This window comes from Hypanus sabinus, chromosome 27, assembly GCF_030144855.1.
Source record: "Hypanus sabinus isolate sHypSab1 chromosome 27, sHypSab1.hap1, whole genome shotgun sequence".
NCBI classification, from domain to species: domain Eukaryota; kingdom Metazoa; phylum Chordata; class Chondrichthyes; order Myliobatiformes; family Dasyatidae; genus Hypanus; species Hypanus sabinus.
Window position 1 is genome coordinate 38,507,271 of NC_082732.1, and position 25,895 is coordinate 38,533,165.

The following is a 25,895-nucleotide window of genomic DNA, read 5'->3' on the forward strand; positions in this document are numbered from 1 at the left end:
CCTCACTTTTTGTTTTACTCTCTTTTTGCATTACTTATTCAATACTGGAGGGCAGCGTCTCTAAATACAAGGAAATCCTTTTAGAACAAGGGTGAGAAGGAAATTCTTTAGCCAGAGGGTGGTGAATCTGTGGAATCACTTGCCACAGACAGCTGTAGAAACCAAGTCACTGGGTATATTTAAAGCAGAGGGTGATAGGTTTTTGATTAGTTATGGTGTCAAAGGTTGCACAAGGAAGTAGAATGGGGTTGAGATGGATAATAAATCAGCCATGATTGAATGGTGGAGCAGACTCAATGGGCTGAATGGCCTAATTCTGCTCCTATGTCTTGTGATGTCAGGTACTGCACTGTACTACTACATCAAAACAACAAACTTTACGATTTATAGCCATATAACAATTACAGCACAGAAACAGGCCATCTTGGCCCTTCTAGTCCGTTCCGAATGCTTACTCTTGTCTAGTCCAACCTACCTGCACTCAGTCCATAACCCTCCATTCCTTTCCTGTCCATATACCTATCCAATTTTTTTTAAATGACAATATTGAACCTGCCTCTACCACTTCTACTGTAAGCTTGTTCCACAGCTACTACCCTGAGTAAAGAAGTTCCCCCTCGTTTTACCCCTAAACTTTTGCCCCTTAACTCTCAACTCATGCCCTCTTGTTTGAATCTCCCCTACTCTCAATGGAAAAAGCCTATCCATGTCAACTCTATCTATCCCCCTCATAATATTAAATACCTCTATCAAGTCCCCCCTCAACCTTCTACGCTCCAAAGAATAAAGACCTAACTTGTTCAACCTTTCTCTGTAACTTAGGTGCTGAAACCCAGGTAACATTTTAGTAAATCTTCTCTGTACTCTCTCTATTTTGTTGACATCTTTCCTATAATTCAGTGACCAGAACTGTACACAATACTCCAAATTTGGCCTCACCAATGCCTTGTACAATTTTAACATTACATCCCAACTCCTATACTCAATGCTCAGATTTATAAAGGCCAGCATACAAAAAGCTTTCTTCACCACAAATTTACAATTTATAATAAATCTGATTCTGATTGCCAGAATTTACTTCTTCTACCCTCTCACAGTCAGAACAGACTCGGAGTCTTTGTGGCCCAACGCGTCTATCCCAAACTCTCTCAAAAAGCTTCCCAGAGATCCAGTCCAATATCTTTTTCCCCAATGCCCTGGAAATCCAATTCCGTTGGAAAGTTAACCAAATGTCTGTTTCTAAAAGATTCCCTGACAGCACTTACAAATCCATCAGACCACAAGACATGGGAGCAGAATTAGGCCATTCGGTCCACTTAGCCTGCTTCACCATTCCATCATGACTGATTTAGTACCCCTCTCGACCCCACTTTCCTGCCTTCTCCCTGTAACTTTCGACGCTTTTAATATACTCAGTGACTTGGCCTCCACAGCCATAGGTGGCAATGAATTTCAGATTCACTACCCCTATGGCTAAAGAATTTCTTCCTCACCTCTGTTCTAAATCGGCATCCGTCTGAGACTCCCCCACGATAGGAAACATCCTCTTCACATCCACTCCGTCTTAATATTTTCAATATTCAATAGGTTTCAATGAGATTCCCCCCCTCATTCTCCTAAACTCCAGTGAGTTTCACTTCATTTCACTTCCAGGTCCAGAGCCATCCAACGCCATCATACATTAACCCCTTCATTCCCAGAATCGTTCTTGTGAACCTCCTCTGGACCCTTTCCAATGCCAACACATCTTTCCTTAGATACGGAGCTCAACTCCACTCACAACTGTGCTCCTTCCTTATAAACCCTCAGCATCACATCCTTGCTCTTACATTCTAATCCTCTCAAAATGAATATTACATTACGTTTGCCTTTCTCACCACTGACTCTACCTGCAAGCTAACCTGTAGGGAATCATGCACGAGGGCTCCCAAGGTCCTATGCACTGCCGATTTTTAAAATTTTCTCCATTTAGAATATAGTGAATGCCTTTATTCCTGACATACACTTCCCTACACTATATTCCATCTGCCAATTCTTCGCCCATTCTCCTAACATGTCTAAGTACTTTTGCAGACTTCCTACCTCCTCAACACCACCTACCCTTCCACCTTCTACAAGCTTGGTCACAAAGCCATTAGTTCTGTCATCCAGCTCATTGACGTATAACATGAAAAGAAGCAGTCCCCACGGCAACCTCTGCAGAACACCACTAATCACCGGCAACCAGCCTCCTTGATTCCCATTCTTTGCCTCCTGCCAGTCAGTCAGTCAGTCAATCTTCCATCCATGCTAGTATCTTTAAAGTAATACCACGGGCTCTTATCTTGTTTATCACCCTCATGTACACCACATTGTCAAAAAGGCCTAAAAATCCAAGTAAACAACATCCACTGACTCCTTTGTCTATCCCGCCAGCCTGTTTTTTCCTCAAAGAATTTATCAGGCAAAATTTCCCTTTTAGAAAACCATGCTGACTTGGGCCTATTTTATCATGTGCCTCTAGAATACCTGAAATCTCATACTTAATAACTGATTCCAACATTTCCCCAACCACTTGTCAGTCTAACCGGGCCTATAATTTCCTTTCTTCTCCCTCCCTTAAGGAGTGGATTGACACTCAGTTCTTCCTGAAAGATGATCACTAACGCCTCCACAATCTCTTCGGCCATCTCTTTCAGAACACCGGGGGCGAAGTCCATCTGGTCCAGCTGACTTATTTACCTTTTCAGCTTCCCAAGCATCTTCTCCCAAGTAACAGCGACTACACTCTCTTCTGCCCCCCGACACTCTCGAATTGGCGCAGTGAAGCCTGATGCAAAATGCTGAGGAAGTTCGTCCGCCATTTCTCCAAGGCCCCACTCTATTTTTTTTTGCTTTTAACCTGACCTTGACCTCTCTTACCCCCTAGGGCTGAATCATCCTGCCTTTAGAATGCTTCTTTGGCGGTTTAACACTCGCACCTGGCATTGCTTTAAACTGAATTTCAGTCACAGGAGTTACCGAGCGGCGACACGGTGTGACCCCGGCCACAAGGACAGGCGCGCCTGCAGCCTGCAAACTCTAGTATTATCAAAGGTTGGGGATTTCAAGCGGCTGACAATTACCAGAAACCCGTCGTTCCGACACCAGCTTCCACCGCGGCCTCTCATCTCACTTCCTGGTACTTTCAGACGCGCTCGTCTTTAAAAGGGAATTCAAGACCTACCGGTGGTTTAACGTCGCCTCAAGTGAAATCGGCAGCGGCTGCAAAACACCAAGTGAACAAGCACGGTGGAGGCGCTTTTAAATACTCCTGCTGCGGAATCAGAACGAGAAACGCGCCAGAGTGCGGGTTAACTGGATCTGAGGCGACATTAACGGGATTAAATACAGGGGAGGCTGGAAATTCGGGCCCGGTCTCTATTTATAGTTCATGAATACAGTATGTTCTGGTGATCTACGTGCCTGTTGTAAGCAGGTTTTTCTTTGTAATGTACCTCAGAATCACAGAGAGAAAATACAGAATTACAGTAAATAAATACATATAATAGTTAAATTAGCGCAAACATAAAGTACAGTAGTGAGGTGGTGTTCATGGGCCCAATGTTCATTCAGAAATCTGATGGCAGAGGGGATGAAGCTGTTCCTGAGTTGTTGAGTCTCCTGTACCTCCTTCCCGATGGTAGCAATGAGAAGAGGGCATGTCCTGGGTGGCGGTTCCTTAATGACAGGGGGTGGCTTTCTGAGGCATCGTTCCCTGAAGATGTCCTGGACACCATCATGGAGGCTACTGCCCATGGTGGAGCTGACTAAGCTTACAATGCTCTGCAACTTACTTTGGGCAGCAGCCTTCCCCCCCCCCCCCATACGAGACGGTGTTGCCGTTCTATAATGTTGGGCAGGAACAAGCCCTTCGGCCCACACTGTCCCTGCTGAACTAATCCCTCTCTCTGTACACGATCCATGTTCCTCCATTTTGTGGAGAAGGCAGGATTGGAACAGACTCGATGGGCCAAATGGTTGATTGCTGGTCTTACGGGATAGATTGGGTAAATCTGTGCAGGCTTTTTCCATTGAGATTTGGGCGAGACTAGAACTAGTGGTGAAAAGTGAAATATTTAAAGGGAATCTTGGGGGGGGAGGGAATTACTTCACTGAGTGATGAGAGTGTGGAACAGCAGATATGGTTGATGCAGATTGCATTTCAACAGTTAGGAAAAATTTGGACAGGTGCATGGATAAGAGGAGTATCATGGATCCTCTCTGCATATTCATGTGCCTATTGAACGCCACTCTCTGATCCACTACCAATCTTCACAGTTCATTCCCAGCACCTGTCACTCTGTGTAAAATAACTTACCTCACCTTAAACCTATGCCCACTGGTATTTTTAACCTGCCTACTCTATCTCCCTAACGATTCTCTTTATCTCAGCCTCTCATAATTTTATTAACTTCTATCACGTCGGCCCTCAGCCTCTCCCACGCCACAGAAAACAAACCAAGTTTGTCCAACCACTCTTACCCTTTAATACAGGCAATATCTGGGTTAACCTCTTTTGTATCCTTTCCAAGACCTCCACATCATGCTGTTCATCGACTATAGCTCAGCATTTAATACCATCATTCCCACAATCCTGATTGAGAAGTTGCAGAACCTGGGCCTCTGTACCTCCCTCTGCAATTGGATCCTCGACTTCCTAACCGGAAGACCACAGTCTGTGCGGATTGGTGATAACATCTCCTTCTTGCTGATGATCAACACGGGTGCACCTCAGGGGCATGTGCTTAGCCCACTGCTCTACTCTCTTTATACCCATGACTGTGTGGCTAGGCATAGCTCAAATACCATCTATAAATTTGCTGATGATACAACCACTGTTGGTAGAATCTCAGGTGGTGACGAGAGTGTGTACAGGAGTGAGATATGCCAACTAGTGGAGTGATGCCGCAGCAACAGCCTGGCACTCAACGTCAGCAAGATGAAAGAGCTGATTGTGGACTTCCGGGAGGGTAAGACGAAGGAACACATACCAATCCTCATAGAGGGCTCAGAAGTGGAGAGAGTGAGCAGTTTCAAGTTCCTGGGTGTCAAGATCAGTGAGGATCTAACCTGGTCCCAACGTATCGATGTAGTTATAAAGAAAGCAAGACAGTGGCTATGCTTAATTAGGAATTTGAAGAGATTTGGCATGTCAACAAATACACTGAAAAACTTCTACAGATGTATGGTAGAGAGTGTTCTGACAAGCTACATCACTGTCTGGTATGGAGGGGCTATTGCACAGGACTGAAGGAAGCTGCTGTAGGTTGTAAATTTCATCAGCTCCATCTTGCGTACTAGCTTACAAAGTACCCAGGACATCTTCAGGGAGCGGTGTCTCAGAAAGGCAGTGTCCATTATTAAGGACCCCCAGCACCCAGGGCATGCCCTTTTCTCACTGTTACCATCAGGTAGGAGGTACAGAAGCCTGAAGGAACACACTCAGCGATTCAGGAACAGCTTCTTCCCCTCTGCCATCTGATTCCTAAATGGACATTGAACCCTTGAACACTATCTCACTTTTTTTTCAAATATATAGTATTTCTGATTTTTGCATGTTTTTAATCTATTCAATATACGTATACTGTAATTGATTTACTTATTGATATATTATTATTATTTTCATTTTATTTATTATTTTCTCTTTCTATATTGACAGGTATTGCATTGAACTGCTGTTGCTAAGCTAACAAATCTCAAGTCACGTGCTGGTGATAATAAACCTGATTCTGATTCTGACATCTGGTAATGTACACGGTACTCCAAACACAGCCTAATTAAAGTTTTATACAGTGTAACACAGAAACCGTAACTATGCATTTGACAAGAAAGTCAGTTTGACTTGCTCTGCAGAAATAGCCAGAGAAATGTTCTGCAGTGATGGTGTTTCTTAGATGCAGTTCTAAGCTACTAAAGCCCTTCACACACACATGCTATTGATCTGGGAAATGCTGGGAATCACACAAAATGGTGGAGGTGAAGCAGCATATATGTAAAGGAATAAACAGTTGAGACCCTTCACCAGGACTGGAAAGGAAAGGGGAAGAAGTCAGAAGCGGATATTGGGATTGGAAAGGGTTAGGTGAGACCAGGTGAGTGGATGAAGGAAGTGGGGGATGAAGTGAGAAGCTGAGGAGTACTATTGAACTGTTGTCCTTATTATAAAGGTAGCCAATTTTTAAAAATTAATAGAATAAAAATAGAAATTAATAAGAATAACTTTATTTGTCACATATACATTGAAACATAAAGTGAAATCTGTTATTTGCATGGGGATGTGTTACTGCTGCGAGATGTGGGAACCGGTAGACCCCATTGAGGGACACGGCGACTACACTTGCAGCAAGTGTTTGTTGCTCAAGGAACTCCAGCTTCATATTGATGAGCTGCAGTCCGAGCTTCAAACACTGCGACACAAAAGGGAGGGGGAGAGTTTCCTGGACTCAGGGTACCAGGAGATAGCCACACCTAATAGATTAACTAATGTAGATTGCAGTCAAGCACAGGATGGTGTGGCTATGAGTGCGGAAAGTAGGGGAATCCAGGAGGTAGGGCTGGAGGAGGTGCAAGCCTTGCTCTTGTCCAACAGATTCGAGGCTTTAACTCCCTGTGAGGGCAGGAGCGGGGACTGTGGGGAGGATGAGCAACCTGCCCATAGCACCATGGAGTGGGGGGCCATTCCAGAGGGGGGAGTCAATAGAAATGTTGTAGTAATAGGGGACAGTATCATCAGGGGGATAGATAGGGTTCTCTGCAACCGAGAGCGAGAGTCCCGGAGGCTACGTTGCCTGCCTGGTGCCAGGGTTAAGGACATCTCTTCTGGGCTGGAGAGAAACTTGCAGTGGGAGGGGGAGGATCCAGTTGTCTTAGTACACGTCGGTACTAGTGACATAGATAGGACAAGGAAGAAGGTTCTGTTACAGGAATATGAGCAGCTAGGGGTTAAATTAAAAAACAGAACTTCAAGGGTAATAATCTCTGGATTATTACCTGAACCACGAGCAAATTTGGCTAGGTTAAATAAAATTAGGGAGTTAAACACGTGGCTCAAAGTCTGGTGTGGGAGAAGTGCGTTTTGCTTCTTGGGACACTGGCACCAGTACTGGTACAGGAGAGAACTGTTCCGGAGGGACGGGCTTCACCTGAACCGGGCTGGGGTTAGTGTCCTGGCGAATCATATAACTAGGGCTGCAGAGAGGTCTTTAAACTAACTAGTGGGGGGAGGATTCTAGAGAGCAAATAATTAAAAAGACAATGGAGAAGGTAATGGATGTAGGTAAAGTGGAGGAATAAAAAGACAAGAGTGTGTCAGAAGGGGAAAGAATGTACGGAGATAAGCGTAAAGTTGTACAAAAGGAAAAGGTAGGAAATAAGTGTCTAACATATTTGAAAGTCCTTTATTTGAATGCACGTAGTATTAGGAATATAATTGATGAGTTGACGGTACAAATAATTACGTATGGTTATGATATTGTGGCAATTACGGAAACATGGCTGCAGGGTGACCAGGACTGGGAATTAAACATACAAGGGTATTCGACAATTAGGAGAGACAGGCAAGAAGGAAAAGGAGGTGGGGTGGCTATGTTAATAAAGCAAGAAATCACTGTAATAAAGCGAAATGATATTGGCTCAAAGGATCAGGATAACAAAACAATTTGGGTATAAATAAGAAATAGTAAAGGGAAAAAAGCAGTGGTGGGAGTAGTCTATAGGCCTCCAAACAGCTGTAACTCAGTTGGTCGGAGCATAAATCAGGAAATAGTTGGGGCTTGTAATAAGGGAACAGCTATAATTATGGGGGATTTTAACTTTCTTATTGATTGGACTAATCAAGTCGGACACGGCAGCCTTGAAGAAGATGTATCTATTTTAATGCTAGGAGCATTGTAAGAAAGGTGGATGAGCTTAAAGTGTGGATTGATACCTGGAATTATGATGTTGTAGCTATTAGTGAAACATGGTTGCAGTAAGGGTGTGATTGGCAACTAAATATTCCTGGATTTAGTTGCTTCAGGTGTGATAGAGTAGGAGGGGCCAGAGGAGGAGGTGTTGCATTGCTTGTCCGAGAAAATCTTATAGCGGTGCTTTGGAAGGATAGATTAGAGAGCTCCTCTAGGGAGGCTATTTGGGTGGAATTGAGGAATGGGAAAGGTGTAGTAACACTGATAGGAGTGTATTATAGGCCACCTAATGGGGAGCGTGAGTTGGAAGAGCAAATGTGTAAGGAGATAGCAGATATTTGTAGTAAACACAAGGTGGTGATCGTGGGAGATTTTAATTTTCCACACGTAGACTGGGAAGCTCATTCTGTAAAAGGGCTGGATGGTTTAGAGTTTGTGAAATGTGTGCAGGATAGTTTTTTGCAACAATACATAGAAGTACCGACTAGAGATGGGGCAGTGTTGGATCTCCTGTTAGGGAATGCGATAGGTCAGCTGACAGATGTATGTGTTGGGGAGCAGTGATCACAATAGCATTAGCTTCAATATAATTATGGAGGACAGGACAGGACCTCGAGTTGAGATTTTTGATTGGAGAAAGGCTAACTTTGAGGAGATGCGAAGGGATTTAGAGAGAGTGGATTGGGTCAAGTTGTTTTATGGGAAGGATGTAATAGAGAAATGGAGGTCATTTAAGGGTGAAATTATGAGGGTACAGAATCTTTATGTTCCTGTTAGGTTGAAAGGAAAGGTTAAAGGTTTGAAAGCACCATGGTTTTCAAGGGATATTAGAAATTTGGTTCAGAAAAAGAGGGATGTCTACAATAGATACAGGCAGCATGGAGTAAAGGAATTGCTCAAGGAATATAAAGAATGTAAAAGGAATCTTAAGAAAGAGATTAGAAAAGCTAAAAGAAGATACGAGGTTGGTTTGGCAAATAAGGTGAAAGTAAATCCGAAAGGTTTCTACCGTTATATTAAAAGCAAGAGGATAGTGAGGGATAAAATTGGCCCCTTAGAGAATCAGAGTGGTCAGCTATGTGTGGAGCCGAGGGAGATAGGAGAGATTTTGAACGATTTCTTCTCTTCGGTATTCACTAAGGAGAAGGATATTGAATTGTATAAGGTGTGGGAAACAATTAAGGAAGTTATGGAACCTATGACAATTAAAGAGGTGGAAGTACTGGCGCTTTTAAGAAATTTAAAAGTGGATAAATCTCTGGGTCCTGACAGGATATTCCCCAGGACCTTGAGGGAAGTTTGTGTAGAAATAGCAGGAGCTCTGACGGAGATCTTTAAGATGTCATTAGAAACGGGGATTGTGCCGGAGGATTGGCGTATTGCTCATGTGGTTCCATTGTTTAAAAAGGGTTCTAGAAGTAAGCCTAGCAATTATAGACCTGTCAGTTTGACATCAGTGGTGGGTAAATTAATGGAAAGTATTCTTAGAGATAGTATTAATAATTATCTGGATAGACAGGATCTGATTAGGAGTAGCCAGCATGGATTTGTGCGTGGAAGGTCATGTTTGACAAACCTTATTGAATTTTTTGAAGAAGTTACGAGGAATGTTGACGAGGGTAAGGCAGTGGATATAGTCTATATGGACTTCAGCAAAGCCTTTGACAAAGTTCCACATGGAAGGTTAGTTAAGAAGGTTCAGTCGTTAGGTATTAATGCTGGAGTAATAAAATGGATTCAACAGTGGCTAGATGGGAGATGCCAGAGAGTAGTGGTGGATAATTGTTTATCGGGATGGAGGCCGGTGACTAGCGGGGTGCCTCAGGGATCTGTTTTGGGCCCAATGTTGTTTGTAATATACATAAATGATCTGGATGATGGGGTGGTAAATTGGATTAGTAAGTATGCCGATGATACTAAGGTAGGAGGTGTTGTGGATAATGAGGTGGGTTTTCAAAGCTTGCAGGGAGATTTATGCTGGTTAGAAGAATGGGCTGAACGTTGGCAGATGGAGTTTAATGCTGAGAAGTGTGAAGTTCTACATTTTGGCAGGAACAATCCAAATAGAACATACAGGGTAAATGGTAGGGCATTGAGGAATGCAGAGGAACAGAGAGATCTAGGAATAACAGTGCATAGTTTCCTGAAGGTGGAGTCTCATGTAGATAGGGTGGTGAAGAAGGCTTTTGGAACGCTGGCCTTTATAAATCACAGCATTGAGTACAGAAGTTGGAATGTAATGTTAAAATTGTACAAGGCATTGGTAAGGCCAAGTTTAGAATATCGTGTGCAGTTCTGGTCACCGAATTATAGGAAAGATATCAATAAGTTAGAGAGAGTGCAGAGACGATTTACTAGGATGTTACCTGGGTTTCAGTACTTAAGTTACAGAGAAAGGTTGAACAAGTTAGGTCTCTATTCATTGGAGCGTAGAAGGTTGAGGGGGGATTTGATCGAGGTATTTAAAATTTTGAGAGGGATAGATAGAGTTGACGTGAATAGGCTGTTTCCATTGAGAGTAGGGGAGATTCAAATGAGAGGACATGATTTGAGAGTTAGGGGGCAGAAGTCTAAGGGAAACACAAGGGGGTATTTCTTTACTCAGAGAGTGATAGCTGTGTGGAATGAGCTTCCTGTAGAAGTAGTAGAGGCCAGTTCAGTTGTGTCATTTAAGGTAAAATTGGATAGATATATGGACAGGAAAGGAGTGGAGGGTTATGGGCTGAGTGCGGGTAGGTGGGACTAGGTGAGATTAAGAGTTTGGCACGGACTAGGAGGGCCGAGATGGCCTGTTTCTGTGCTGTGATTGTTATATGGTTATAAGAGTTTATTGAGTGTATTCGGGATGGGTTCCTTGAACAATACGTTACTGAGCCAACAAGGGGGCAAGCAGTCTTAGATCTGGTCCTGTGTAATGAGACAGGACGAATAAAAAATGTCCTAGTAAAGGATCCCCTTGAAATGAGTGACCATAACATGGTCGAATTCCATATTCAATTAGAGGATGAGAGGGTTGGATCTCAAACAAGCGTACTGAGCTTAAATAAAGGAGACTATGATGCTATGAGAGCGGAATTGCTTAAGATGGATTGGGAAAATAGATTAAAGGGTAGATCAGCACTTGATCAGTGGTGTATATTTAAGGAGTTATTTTACAACTATCAAGAAAAATATATTCCACTGAAGAAAAAAGGGTGTAAAAGAAAAAATAGTTATCCGTGGCTAAGTGAAGAAATAAAGCAAAGTATACGATTAAAAAGAAAGTTATAAAAGGTAGCTAAATCTAGTGGGAAGATTGAAGATCAAGAAGCTTTTAAAGATCAGCAGCAAATAACAAAAAGATTGATTAAGAAGGGGAAGATAGATTATGAAAGTAAATTGGTGAAAAACATAAAAGCAGATAGTAAGAGTTTTTATAGTTACATAAAAAGTAAAAGGGTGGCTAAAGTAAATGTTGGTCCCCTAGAAGATGAGACCGGGAAATTAATGGTAGAGGACATGGAGATGGCGGAAACGCTGAACAAATATTTTGTATCAGTTTTTACAGTAGAGGATACTCAAAATATCCCAACACTGGATAAACAGGGGGCTGTAGGGGGAGAGAAGCTAACTACGATTCAAATCACCAAGGAAATGGTACTTGAAAAATTAATGGGACTGAAGGTGGATAAATCCCCTGGACCGGATGACTTGCATCCTAGGGTCTTAAGGGAAGTGGCGGTCGGGATTGTGCATGCATTAGTGATAATTTTTCAAAACTCGCTGGACTCGGCAATGGTCCCGGCAGATTGGAAAAATGCTAATGTAACTCCTGTATTTAAAAAGGGGAATAGACAGAAGGCTGGGAATCATAGGTCAGTTAGCCTAACATCTGTGGTTGGCAAAATGTTGGAATCAATAATTAAGGAAACAGTAACAGGGCATTTGGATAAACATAGCTTAATAGGACAAAGTCAGCATGGCTTTACAAAATTGAAGTCATGGTTGACAAATTTGTTGGAGTTCTTTGAGGACATAACATATAGGGTAGATAAAGGGGAACCAGTGGATGTGGTGTATTTGGACTTCCAAAAGGCATTTGACAAGGTGCCACACCAAAGATTATTACTTAAAGTAAAAAATCATGGGATTGGGGATAATATTCTGGCATGGGTGGAGGATTGGCTTTCTAACAGAAAACAGAGAGTTGGGATAAATGGTTTATTCTCAGACTGGCAGTTGGTGACTAGTGGTGTTCCACAGGGGTTGGTGTTGGGACCCCAGCTCTTTACAATCTATATTAATGATTTGGAGAAAGGGAGTAAGTGCAACGTATCGAAGTTTGCTGATGACACAAAGATGGGAGGGAGTGTAATGAGTGCGGAGGATATTGAAACCCTGCAGGGGGACATAGATAGGCTGAGTGATTGGGCAGACATTTGGCAGATGAAATATAATACTGACAAGTGTGAGGTCTTGCACTTTGGCAGGAAAAATAATAGAGCAAGTTATTATCTAAATGGAGAGAAACTCTAAAGTGCTTCTGTGCAAAGGGATCTGGGGGTCCTGGTGCAGGAAACACAAAAAGTTAGTATGCAAGTGCAGCAGGTGGTCAAGAAGGCCAATGGAATGCTGGCTTTTATTGCTAGGGGGATGGAGGTCTTACTGCAGTTGTACCGGGTATTGGTGAGACCACACCTGGAGTACTGCGTGCATTTCTGGTGTCCATATTTAAGAAAGGACATACTGGCTCTCGAGGCAGTGCAGAGAAGGTTCACTAGGTTAATTCTGGGGATGGGTGGGTTGATGTATGATGAGAGATTGAGTAGATTGGGACTCTACTCATTGGAGTTCCGAAGAATGAGAGGCGATCTTATTGAAACATATAAGATTGTGAAGGGGCTTGATCGGGTGGATGCAGGGAGAATGTTCCCAATGATGGGTGAAACTAGGACTAGGGGGGCATAATCTTAAAATAAGGGGATGCTGTTCCAGGACTGAGATGAGGAGAAATTTCTTCACTCAGAGGGTAGTGGGGCTGTGGAATTTACTGCCCCGAGAGCTATGGAAGCTACTACACTCAATAAATTCAAAATGGAGATAGACATTTTCCTGGATAAAAAGGCATTAGGGGATACGGTGAGCGAGCAGGTAAGTGGACATGAGGCTAGGTTTAGATCAGCCATGTGATCTCCTGGACCAGTTTTCAATAGCCTGGATGGGTTGGAGAGGAATTTTCCAAATTTTTTCTCCTCAATTGGCAAATCGTTTTTTTCTCCCCAGGTGATCACATGGGTTTGAGCAGGATGAATAATAAAATAAAATGGGTGGCATGGTGCACTGTTGCCTTGTGGGATTCCGAGAAAACTAGAGTTAAGATTGGATCAGCCATGATCTTGTTGAATGGCGGAGCAGGCTTGAGGGGCCGATTGGCCTACTCCTGCTCCTATCTCTTATGTTCTTATGTAAATCAGTGGGGAATGTGCTGGGGACAACCCACAAGTGTCAAGCTATCAGCACCAACAACTCTAACTCTAACCCATACGTCTTTGGAATGTGGGAGGAAACTGGAGCACCCAGAGGAAACCCACACAGTCCATATTGTTTGTGCAAACAGCAAATGATTTTATGTAATGTGAGTTAGGATGTAGATTGGGAATTGACATCAGGAAGAATTCACCTGGTCTTTATCAAATCAAAGGTATAGAATATTTTAGGTCAGACTGAGAGGGAGCAGACAAAGCCTTACGATTGATATCAGGAAAAGGATGAACAGAGCTGAGCCTCTTTACCCTTGAGGTGTACCTTCAATATTGAAGCTTCTGTCTGAATACGTACAGGTGTCTACTTGTAGGGAAAAGCCTTTCAAATGCATTAGGAAATTAAGCAGGAACCACTTTTCCCAAAGAGTTCAGAACCCACAACTACTGGGAGTGAATGAGGCAAGGTACAATCATGAAGGAGGCCAACCAGCAACTCTGCTTGGTTAAAGGCTTGATGAGGTTCAGCATGTCCCTAAAGACCCCTGCAAATTCATATAGATGTATGGTGGGGAGCATTCTGAACGGTGGCATCATCACCTGATATGGAGGCTCCAAGGCACAGGACTGCAAGAGAGTTGTACACTCAGCCACCTTCAATGTTGAAGAGCTCTGTCAACATTGTCAGCATGATTTTACGTTAAATAATTTTACGTCATAAAATAATTTGCTGTTTGCACGAACAATATGGACTGCACTGATCTCTGGAAGATGTCTAGGACAAATTCAAGAGATGTTGCATCAAGAAGTTGGCATCCATCACTAAGGACCTCACCATCTAGGCCGTGCCCTCTCTCGTCATTACCATCAGGGAGGAGGTACAGGTGTTCCCCGCTTTACGAATGTTCACTTTACACCGCTTAGCTTTTACAAAAGACCTACATTAGTAACCTGTTTTCGCATTTCAAAGAGGATTTTCACTTTTATGAACATTTTTCCCATATAAATGAATGGTTCTTTGTTTTACGCCATTTTGGCTTAAGAAAGATTTCAAAGGAACGCTCTACCTTTGTAAAGGGGGTGGGGGTGGGGGACACCTGTACAGGAACCTGAAGACTCACACTCAATGATTCAGAAACAGCTTCTTCCACTCTGCCATCAGGTTTCTGAACAGTCCATGACCCTTGTTATTACTTTTTTTTACACACTAGTTACCTATAATCTATTGTAGTTAATTTGTACAGTACTGCTGCTGAACGTATTTCTTATCTTGTATGTCAGTGATAAACCTGATTCTGAAGAATTAGCTGGGAATCATTATGAGGGAGAAGGGAATAGAGGAATCTGTTTATTGTCTTAAATGTTAATTGTCTCAAAAATAGGTAAGAAAAACTATCATTAAAAATTAGCATAGTTTTTTTTCAAATTCTTAATGATTTTCAGTAATAATACAAACATGTTTGTTCATATCATTGATTATTAACCAGACTGAGAGAGTAACTGCAGGTTTCAGCAATGTTCAAGATCCTGAGATACACCCTAGGATGTGCTGGGACGCATTATTAGAGTGGCATGTAACGTAGTGGTTAGCACAACGCTTTACAATACCAGCGACCCGGGTTCAATTCCCACAGTTGTCTGTGAAGAGTTTGTACATTCTCCCCGTGACTGTGTTGGGTTTCTCCTAGGGCTGTGGTTTCCTCCCACAGTCGATCATTGTAAATCGTCCTGTTACTAGGCTAGGGTTAAATCGGGGGTTGCTGGGCAACATTGCTCGAAGGCTCGCAAGGGCTTAGTCCGCACTGTGTCTCAATAAATAAATTCTAAAAATTTAAACCATCATTATTGATGTAACCTGGAGTGTTTTGGGTCTTTCAACATCAGACACTATCACCCAGGCCACCCAGCCGGGATTGATCAGGCCCTGGCTTGAGTCCCAGTGGCTGGCACTTGTCACACCTCTTGATCCATGGCCACCTGAAGGCTCGCTCAGCAGCCTCTGCGATGGTCCTGATGGCTCGTTAATTTGCAGTGCCGTAATGCCAAGGAGAGAGCAGGTTCTGCACAGTGCACTGCCAGCAAAAGCCCTATACCCCACCTCTGTACCCCACTCATCACGAGCCCTCCACCTGATTCTGGCATTGCTCTAACAGATCCTGGTATTTGGCTTTCTTACGCTCAAATGCCTCCTCAATCTGGTCTCCCAAAGACTCTGTCAGTTCTACCATGACCACCTGCATCCAGGTTTCTGACTGAATGACTACGTCAGGCCTCAGGGATGAAGTCAGGGAACTTTAATTGCTTTCCCAGATAGACTTTCAGTTGCTGTGGCGAGCAAGCCTGCTGCTCTGAGCTGAGGCTGTGGTTGGGCTCCAGGTTTGATGCAGGCTATGGGCTTTCTGGGTTGGCAGAGGTACACACTGTAGTTAATGGCCGAGGAGCTATTTTCTGCTACTGCCTTCAGCACACGGTCATGACGCCATGGTAGGGGCCTTCTCCCAGAGAAACTGAGGATAATAAACTAAAAAACTTGTTTCCTTTGCTCCAATCATACCACCCAGGGTTATTATTAAAAATACACGAGATTCTGCACAGGTGCTGGAAACACACACTAATGCTGGAGGAATACAGCAGGTCAGGTAGCATCTATAGAGGGAAATAAATTCACCCACATCTGCACACACCCTATCTTCCCACTGGTCTTCTTCACTCTGGCCTTAAAAGTGATGAGTTCCTCTTGTCTTTACCTACCATCCCACATCCAACACGTCATTCTCCGCAACATCTGCCATTTCCAAAGGGATCCTACCACCAAACACATCTTTACCTTCCCCCCCCCCCCGCCACGCTTTCCACAGGGATTGCTCCCCCTGTGATTCCCTTGTCCATTCATCCCTCCAGCACTTAACCCTGCAAGCAGCCAAAGTGCTACACCTGCCCATTCGCCTCCTCCCTCACCTCCATTCAGGGCCCCAAAGAGTCTTTCCAGTGAGGGAACACTTCACCTATAAAACCGCTGTGTTCGTCTACTGCGTCCGATGCCCTCAACACTGCCTCCTCTACATTGGCGAGACCTGTAAATTGGCGGAACTGCTTCTTTGAGCACCTCCGCTCCATCCACCAAAAACTTTTCGGTGGCCCGTTTTAATTCCAATTCCCATTCCTGTTCCAACATATTTGTCCTTGGCCTCCCCTTGTGCCACAATAAGGCCACCCTCAGGGTGGAGGAGCAAAATCTTGTATTCCATCTGGGTCGCCTCCAACCTGTTGGTATAAATATTGATTTCTCCTTCTGGTAAAAAAAATATTCCCATCCCCTCCCTTCCTCTTCTATTCTTCACTCTGGTCTTTTACTCTTCTTACCTGCCTATCACCTCCTTCTGGGCCCCTTTCTCCTATGGTCCACTCTCCTCTCCTATCAGATTCCTCCCTCTCCAGCCATTTAACTTTTCCACCCACCTGGCTTCACCTATCATCTTCCAGCAATCCTTTTTCACCTCCCCCCAACAACCATTTTATTCTGGCATCTTTCCCCTTCCTTTTCGGCCCTGATGAAGGGTCTTGGCCCATAATATCGACTGTTTATTCATTTCCATAGATGCTCCCTGGCCTGCTGAGTTCCTCCAGTATTTAGTGTGCATTTCTATTTATAAACATCACAGGTTATTCTACAGAAAGAACTTTGGTTAATCCAGCAATTTGAATTTAGCAAGTCACCCCAGGGAGCTTTAAAGGAGAAGTCCTGACGAAGGGTCTCGGCCCGAAATGTCGACAGTGCTTCTCCCTATGGATGCTGCCTGGCCTGCTGCGTTCCACCAGCATTTTGAGTGTGTAGCTTTAAAGGAGAGTTGTCAATCAATCATCTAGAGCAGCCTTGGTCAAAGATTTGCATTTTAAGGAAGTAATTTAAGGAGAAAAGAGATAGAGGTAACCCTAGCCTAATCACAGGATAATTTACAATGACCAATTATCCTACTAGCTGGTCTGTTTTTGGACTGTGGGAGGAAACCAGAGCACCTGGAGGAAACCCATGCGGTTTCATGGAGAACGTCTGTAAGGAGCGGCGGGAATTGAACCCAGGTTGCCTATACTGTAAAGCGCCCTACTAGTAAAAATTATCAAGGTTGTTGCATAACTTCAATGCTAAAATTTTGAAATAATTTTTCTTCTCATTTTATCTAAAACTAGTTTTAGTCTCTCTCACACACTCCCTCCAAGTCTTTTCTTCTATTTGAAAGGCCCAACAGGCAAAAAACTATTCAAGCAAATCATGCGGTGTTTGCATTGCAAATTGAAGGAACATTCATCCTATGTAAATGGTTTTGGCTACAGCCTAAAGCGCCATGTTAGGATTAGCTGCAGGAAGCAAAAGAAAGAGAGAGAAATCCTGGACTGGATCACTTGAGAGGGTGGATCGGAAAGATTACATTGCATCATCAGAGATGCCACTTCACAGACATTATTTTGTGCAAAGTAACATCATGGGATCACTTGCATCTTAGCTGAACGTCCCATCATTTTCACTATGCCACAGAGAAACCAGGGAACGTTGGAGATACCCAGCCAGTCAAACTGCATCCAGCTGAGAGAAAAAATTATCTCAATGTTACAATGGATGATGGAGACACGAGAGCCAGGACTTGGACAGGGACTCATGGATGGGAAAGGTTTAGAGAGACATGGACAAATTGGAATCACTTAGATGGGTATCTTGGTCAGCCATGGGTGAGCTGGGATGAAGTCTGCTTTGTGTTGTATGCTATCAAAGTACGTATACATCACCATATAACACCCTGAGACTCATTTTCTTGTGGGCATTCACAGTAAATCCAATAACCATAATAGAATCAAAGACCGCACCTAACAGGGTGGACCAACAACCAATGTGCAAAAGACAACAAACTGTCCTAGTACAAAATAAATAATAAATAAATAAACAATAAATATTGAGAACATGAGATAAAGAGTCCCTGGAAGTAAGTCTATAGGTCATGGGAACATTTCAATGATGGAGCAAGTGAAGTTATCTCCTTTGGTTCAAGAGCCTGATGGTTAAGAGGTAATATCTGTTCCTGGACCTGGTGGAATGCTGGAATCAAGAGCAAACTTTAAAAAAAACTGCGGTCAAATAGCATCTGTGAGGAAAGGATTCTCACCTCCTTACTTCTGTCTTCAATTCCACCCCTCTCTCATTTGGCTCTATCTACCTGTCATCTGGGTCACATGCCAGTGATAGTAACCTGACTTCAACCCTTCTCACTATATCTATCATGACTGTCTCTATCTCACCTCTACCCCTCTTCCCTTTGGCTCTCATCCCCCTCCACTCTTAGCCCTGATGCAGGGTCTCAACCTGAGACCTCACCAGTTCCTTCCCCTCCCACAGATGCTGCCTGACCTGCTGGTTTCCTCCAGCTGTTTGTTCTGACCTTACAGTCAGCCCTGACACAACAGGAAAGGCTCGCTCTTTCTGTTTTAGAAACAGAAAGGTACGGAGTTGTTCAAACAGCATCTGTGGGAGAGAGACAGTCAGAATGTTTTGGGTCGATGACCTAACCATCCATCAGTCACAAGTCACAAGCTGATCAATAAGGCCTAGTAGTAAGCGCAACACTTTACAGTCCAGGCCACCTGGGTTCAATTCCCACTGCTTGTCCGTGAGGAGTTTGTACATTCTGCCTGCAACCGCGTGAGTTTCCTCTGGGTGCTCCGGTTTCAAAGACGTACAAAGTTGTACCTGTCAGTAGGTTAATCAGTCATTGTAAATTGTCCTGTGATTAGGCTGGGGTTAAATCGGTGGGTTGCCGGGCAGCCCGGCTCAAAGGGCCGAAAGGGCCTGTTGCGTGCTGTATCTCAATAACGAGATGAAATAACTTAAAAAGGAAATCAGTTACCAAGGTTTATTTGAAGAGCCAAGGAGATGAAAAAATATAGAAAGGTTATGCTCAATATTATTTATTTTTAAATATTATTTTTTTGTTTCTCTTTGCACCATTTGTCGTCTTTTGCACACTGGTTGCTTGTCCATCTTTCTGTATATTTTTTATTGACTCTATTGTGTTTCTTTGTAGTTACTGTGAATGCCCACAAGAAAATGAATGAACATATGGTGACCTACTGGGTGCCCTCTCCTCACTGTTCCCATCTGCCCAGCCCGCCTCCCCAATCTGGTTCTGTACTCAGTCTGATCTCCCATTCCTATCTAATGCCCACTGGCATTTCGAGCAGCAATGAATGGGCTCCATCTCTGGCAGTGTTCAGTTCCTTCCTCCCGGTTTTCACTACCGTCAGTCACACAAGTCCCGGGTAGAGACTCAGATGAGGAGGGATTCTTCACTGCTGTTTCCGCAACAGTTTTGTTTGACCAGTCAGGGTTGATAGGCCTGAGCTGAATCTCTGAACCTGGAGGACCAGTGGTCCACTTAGTCTGGTCTCTACTCTTTGACCCGTTTGGGATGGGTGACCCTACCAAGAGCCAAAGCAAAATGCCCTGACTCCAGCCAATGTAGCTCTCCGGGTCACTAAGGCACGAAACCTCCAAACCACCACACGGTAGTGGTCCTCTTGGAGGGTCTCCCAGACTAAGTCTCAATGAACTTTTCAGGTGGCTCGCTCTCTCTGTATCAGAATGGGCCAGTTTCTGTTAAAGGTTATCCATTGGTAAATGGAACATAGAACATTACAGCACAGTACAGGCCCTTCAGCCCACAATGTTGTGCAGACCTTTAAACCTGCCGTAACAGATCAGTCAACCCTTCCCTTCCACATAGCCCTCCATCTTTCTATCGTCCATCTGCCTGTCTAAGAGTCTCTCATGTATCTGCCTCTTCCACCACTCTGGTGGGGCTTTCCACGAACTTACCACACTCAGTGTAAAAAACATACCTCTGATATTCCACACTTCCACACCCCCCCATGTACTTTCCTGCAGTCATCTTAAACTCAGCTATTCTCTCCACCCTCCCCCCCCCCAAACCACACCGCTGGGCACAGTCCACACTCCTAACCCGCATTTCTCTCAGATTTACATCCTCCCTTGCCAAATTTATCATCATCTGCACACATCCAATGAAAAACTTAACTTGTAGGCACTTGGGATTGGAGACACAGTATTCATAAGAAAAACGTAAACACAAATTATACAAGAAAGAACACAATTACAGTCATACGGCACAGAAAAAGGCCCTTCGGCCCCACTGATCTCTGCCAACCCAGAGTCCATCTACACCACACCTACACTAGTGTAGTCTAATTTTTTTTCCTGTTATTTTTACGTAGTTCAGCGTAGTTTTTGTATTGTTTCATATAGCGCCATGGTCCTGAAAAACGTCTCTTTTTTTACTGTGTACTGTACCAGCAGTTATGGTCGAAATGACAATTAAAAAGTGACTTGACTTGATCTGTTAGCCCCATGGGAGAAAGAGATGGAGGAGCACCAGAGGTAGGTGACGAGAAGGGGCAAGAGGGGAGTCAGAATGAGGAACGGAAAAGAGAGAAGGGGGGTAAGGAATTACCGTAAGTATAGAGGGACATATGATGACCAGCATGACAATGATGGGCCGAAGGGCCTGTTTATTTTCAAGAGAAATAGACTGACGAATAAAGAACCAGGATGAGTCCCAAAGCCATTTTTTACCTCATCCTCCACCATTTTGCACACGAAATGTTAATTCAGAAGGTGCAGGTCAGAGGAACACGAGCTGGAGGACTACCTGGTATCCGAGAGAGTGGCGAGATACAGAGGAAGGGTGGGATTTAAAACCAAGCGAGTTGGTGGAGGAGGAGGTGAATTCTGACCTACCTAACGAGAGAGCGGGATAAAGCCTGGATCAGTGAGAGATGGATTGGAGAGGGACCCAGACCGTGAACAGGGCGCTGGCCGCGACACATGCAAACACAATGTTGAGACTCCTCGCCCAGTCTTTCGCTATGTTACTCCTAGTCTTGCTTCTCGTTGCCAACTTCGTGGTTGTTAAGAGTGCGGAGGCTGTAACCGTTCTCTACAGGAAGATTAGCAGACAATGAAGGTGAGCCTGCATTATACTTTAAACCACACACAAAAAAACTTTGAACTACCGCGGGAAATTGTTACCCAAAGTTACTGCTTCGTAGTGAGCCTCAGCCTTGAACAAACCATCCTCTTCCCAAAGTTAAAATAAAATAGCTGAAAGGTTTTTTTTTAGCAATTTTAAACGCGTTTAATCCATCCGTTTAGTTTCCTCTGGCTCTCAATTGTTGGTGTGAGCAGCGGCATGTAACGTGGCGGCTGGAACTTGCAACAGGAGATTTGGTTACATGTTGCCGGTTGCCTGGAGTCGCCCGGGCGACCCCCGCCGCAACACTCAGGATACCCATCGCTTCCACAGGTGAGAGAGTGGCCCCTTTCTCCAGGGACACACCTGTGGCCCCGTTACTGTCACTCGGCATACATTTCGATGGTCATTTTGTGCTGCAGAATGCGCACCGTCTGACCGTGAGATCTAGGAATTTTTATTTGAGGCCCATTTAAACAGTTCCCCCACCCTGCATTGAAGCCCGCCAAGATCGTTGTTTTATTGCCTCAACCAACCCCCTTCCCTTGAATATCGACTCCACTATCTTCCCTTCGTAGTCACCTGCCCTCCATCTTTCCTCCCCTCCCCTCAATATTTCCTCAATTTCTCTCCTTACCTCCCCTTCTCTCCCCTCACTACCACCCTTTTCCCTCCCTCTCCACTTCCTTCACTCCTTCCTCGCTCCTCTCTTCACCTTCCTGCTTTCCACTCCTCTTATCTCTCTCCTTTTTCCCCACCTCGCCACTCAATTTTCTCTTCTACATTCCCACTTTCCTCTCATTTCCCTTCTTCTACATTCCATCTTTCCTCCTCCTCCTTCCCTTTCTTCATATCACATTTCTCTTCCTTTCATCTTTCCTCTTCTCTCTCTCCTCCTCCCCTCTTGCATCTCCTCACCTCTCTCCTTACCTCTTCCTTCTCTCTCTTTCTCCTCCTTCCCTCTCAACACCTTTTCTCTCATTACCTCTCTCCTCCTCCACTTTCCTCTCATCTCTCTCTCTCTCTGCTCCACCTTCCCCTTTTCTCCTCTTCCTTTCCTCACCTCTCCTCTCATTCTCCCCCACTTACCCTTGTTTTTCTCCTTCCCCTATTCCTCAGCTAATTGGTCACCGTGTGAAACTGAATCCCACTAGTGACACCTTAAGGAGCTGTAATAATTGCCCACTTGTGAAGAGTGTTGGTGAGTACACTGCTTCAAAGGTCAACCCCCATACGGGAGATTTGGGTGGTTGGGCCCTGTGAAGAACAATTCCCAGGCAGATCCTCCAGAACCTGGTTGGTCTACACATGTAGCCTGGAGTCACCGTATCCCATGTATTGTGCATGACTCTCACTGAGAATGTGTGTCTGTATCAGTCTGGGATGACCCTTCCACACAGCCTTGATCGTGACCTCACACCCACTCCACCAGAAAGACCAAGTCTTTATTGTGTCCCTGGTCATTCTTGGACCTGTCTCAGTACAGTTCCAGGGCCACGAGAGTTAAGACCAGCTCCTTGGTGGTGTTTGGGAAATCCTTGTCCATGGCTAAGGTCTCCAGCTCAGAACTGGGGTTGTTTTACCCTGTGAGGATGCCACAACAAAGCCCCTGCCACAGCTTTCCATTTTGAGGCAGGATGTTGTGTGGTGTGCTCAGCCTGTGAGTCCGACCTGTTTGGACTGGCTCGTCATTTTATTTGGTGGGAACCAAACGTGGCTGTAGAAGCCTGTGTGTGACGAGGACATCGCTGAAGAAATTCATAAAAGCAGTTAATACCAAAAAAAAATTGAAAGCTCACACCTACTTCTTAATCCGTGCATAAGTTCTTTTGCTACGGGTGAGATGCAAGGGGAAGTCTGGCCTGAGTCTGTCCCAAGGCTAATCACTGGGCTCGGCCCAGAGTTGGAGGTGTCACATGATGTCATAATGGCCAAGAAAAGGGACAGTCAGGCCTACACCTCTGGTCTGCTGTACCTTTCCCTCTAGATTTATTCCATGGCTTGGCCTTCTATAATGACTTGTGAAGAGAGGTTATGATATTGGAAGGATCTGGCAAAAATCAAGTATGGTTTTACAATTTAATTTTTCTTTGGTTCAGAGATACACCTTGGAACAGGCCCTTCTGGCTCAATGAGCCACACTGTCCAGCAACCAACTTATTTAACCCCAGCCTTATCACAGGACGACTTAAAATGACCAATTAACCTGCTAACTGGTTTATCGTTGGACTGTGGGAAGTAACCTGAACACCCAGAGGAGACCCACAAGGTTCACGGGAAGAACATATAAACTCCTTACAGAGAGCGCGGGGATTGAACTCTGAACTCCAACGCTCCAAGCTGTAATAGCGTAGCGCTAACCCACTGCACTACCGTATCGCTGGGGATGAATGGAAGCCACAACAGATTTGGTTGCTTTGTATTCACTAATGCTGCCTCCTTTTCCTCCTGAAGCGTAGATGAAGGTATATTTGAAAGTAGGTGAAGGTAGGCTGCTAGGTTCTTGAATAGTCACGGCATCAAAGGTTATGGGGAGAATGGGGTTGAGAGGGATAATAAATCAGCCATGATGGAATTGCAGAGCAGTCTGGATGGGCTGAATGGCCTAATGCTGCTCCTATGTCTTCTGGTTGTGTTTCTGCTGTGCAGGACACACATGGTAGTAATGCATCCCCTTTGCCGCTTCCTCAACAGATTGAGGTGCTCGCTCTAGGTCACTGTGGCTGTGACCATGTCATTTTGATTGTGTGGGTAGTGAGAATGTCCTGAGCTGTTTGTTTTTTTGTGTGTGTGTGCTGCCTGGCAGCTTTCACTCCAGAGTGTAACTTGTGGGCTCTGATTGACAGATGGGGAGACTGCCCTGCTGGGAGCTCTTAAAGCTGGGTGACAAAGAAACCGAGCAACACACGCACAGTGCTGGAGGAACTCAGCAGGTCAGGCAGCATCTGTGGACAGGAATAAAATAAAGAATCGGACGGTCAGATACTTTAGACAAACTACACACTTTGATAATAAGTTTACTTTGAACTTCGAGGAAGAACTTCTTCTCAGAATGCTGTGAATCTTTGCAGTTCTCTATCCCAGAGAAGTGTGCAGGCTGAGCCATTGGAATTGGTTTATTATTGACTCATGTACTGAGGTACGGTAAAGGCTTGTCTTGCACACTGTTCATACAGATCATGACATGGTGTGTTGAGGTGGAACACGGTAAATCAATAAGAGAATGCAGAATAACGCGTCACAGCTACAGAGAAAGTGCAGTGCAGATCAACAATAAAGTACAAGATCATAACGAGGTGGATTTTGAGGTTCATTTTCTTCCCGAAAGGATAGAATAAATTGGGTTTCACTACATTCTGGTAACTCCCTGATTACTGTTACTCTTTCTACCTGAATGTAAATTCCTTAATTGAAAAGAATGTTCTCGCAACCTATGGCCTCACTTTCAAGGACTCTTCATCTCATGTTCTCGATATTTATTATTATTATTATTCTTTCTTGTTCTATTTGTACAGTTCATTGTCTTCTGCGCTCTGGTTGAACACCCAAGTTGGGCAGTCTTTCATTGATTCTGTTATGGTTATTATTCTATGGATTTATTGAGTATGCCTGCAAGAAAATGAATCTCAGTGTTGTGTATGGAAACATATATATACTTTAATAAATTTACTTAGAACTTTGAATAGTTTTAGTTATCATGTGTATATCGACACATACAGTGAAATTAGTCTTTTGCATCAACAACCTACACAGCTGGAAGATGTGCTGTGTGTGGGCAGCCCACAAGTCACCACACTTCTGCTGCCAAACGTACCATGGCCAGAGCTTACTCACCCTGTCGCATATGTTTTTAGAGAGTGGGAGGGGAGTGGAGCACCCAGAGGAGACCCATGGGGGTCATGTGGAGAACGTACTGTACAAACTCCTAACGGACCGCAGTGGGAATTGAACCCCGGTCGCTGGCGCTGGAAAGCGATATGCCCACGACCATGCTGACCTGTGATTGCCGTGTGAGATACCTGCCCGTGGATGAACAGTCCGGGTCTCTGGCTGCTAGTCTAAAAATGTCACCGTGAGGGACTGTACCTCTTCAGCACCGTGTGGTCTACTCACTTCTGCTCTTCTCCTTTCAGATGTCAGGGACAGGACCAGATGCTGCATTACTGCCTCGCTCACCTGGCCTACCATTTCAGCCAACACCTGCCTCAGCGCAACAGAACCAAACTGTAAGCATAAGCATGGCATAAGAGTAAGCATTTTCCGAATCCACGTTGGAAACTGCGTGGGTTGGTAGGTTAATTGGCCAAATAAACTTCCCCTGGTTTGTAGGGAAGGGTGGATTGCAATGGCAGTGTGTGGGGAAACCGATGGGACTAAAATGGGATCAGTGTAGGATTGGTAGAATGATGGTCGATGGGCTGAAGAGCCTGAAGCTATGCTGCATTAACTTACACATCATGTAAGCATAAAGGAAGTAC

General features: G+C 44.3%; 2 protein-coding genes across 6 annotated transcripts in view; one reads left to right on the forward strand and one right to left on the reverse strand.

Moving 5' to 3' along the window:
- Nucleotides 1-3,243, reverse strand: part of nmnat1 (nicotinamide nucleotide adenylyltransferase 1) — a 47,907-nt gene extending 44,664 nt beyond the window's left edge. Inside the window, exon 1 of the mRNA XM_059951624.1 lies at nt 3,105-3,243. The gene's annotated coding sequence lies outside the window, so the exon portion shown is untranslated. The remainder of the gene's footprint in view (nt 1-3,104) is intronic.
- LOC132382233 (uncharacterized) overlaps nt 3,239-25,895 on the forward strand; it is a 41,785-nt gene continuing 19,128 nt past the window's right edge. For 2 of the 5 annotated variants that reach the window (XM_059952260.1, XM_059952263.1), the window contains exons 1-3: nt 3,239-3,449; nt 5,681-5,766; nt 25,551-25,643. In XM_059952260.1, the coding sequence (XP_059808243.1) occupies nt 25,570-25,643 (74 nt within the window). In that variant the 5' untranslated portion in view covers nt 3,239-3,449; nt 5,681-5,766; nt 25,551-25,569. Of the gene's footprint in view, nt 3,450-5,680; nt 5,767-21,072; nt 21,412-25,550; nt 25,644-25,895 lie in introns of those variants that run through there. The other 3 variants (XM_059952261.1, XM_059952262.1, XM_059952259.1) reach the window with 3 other exon arrangements.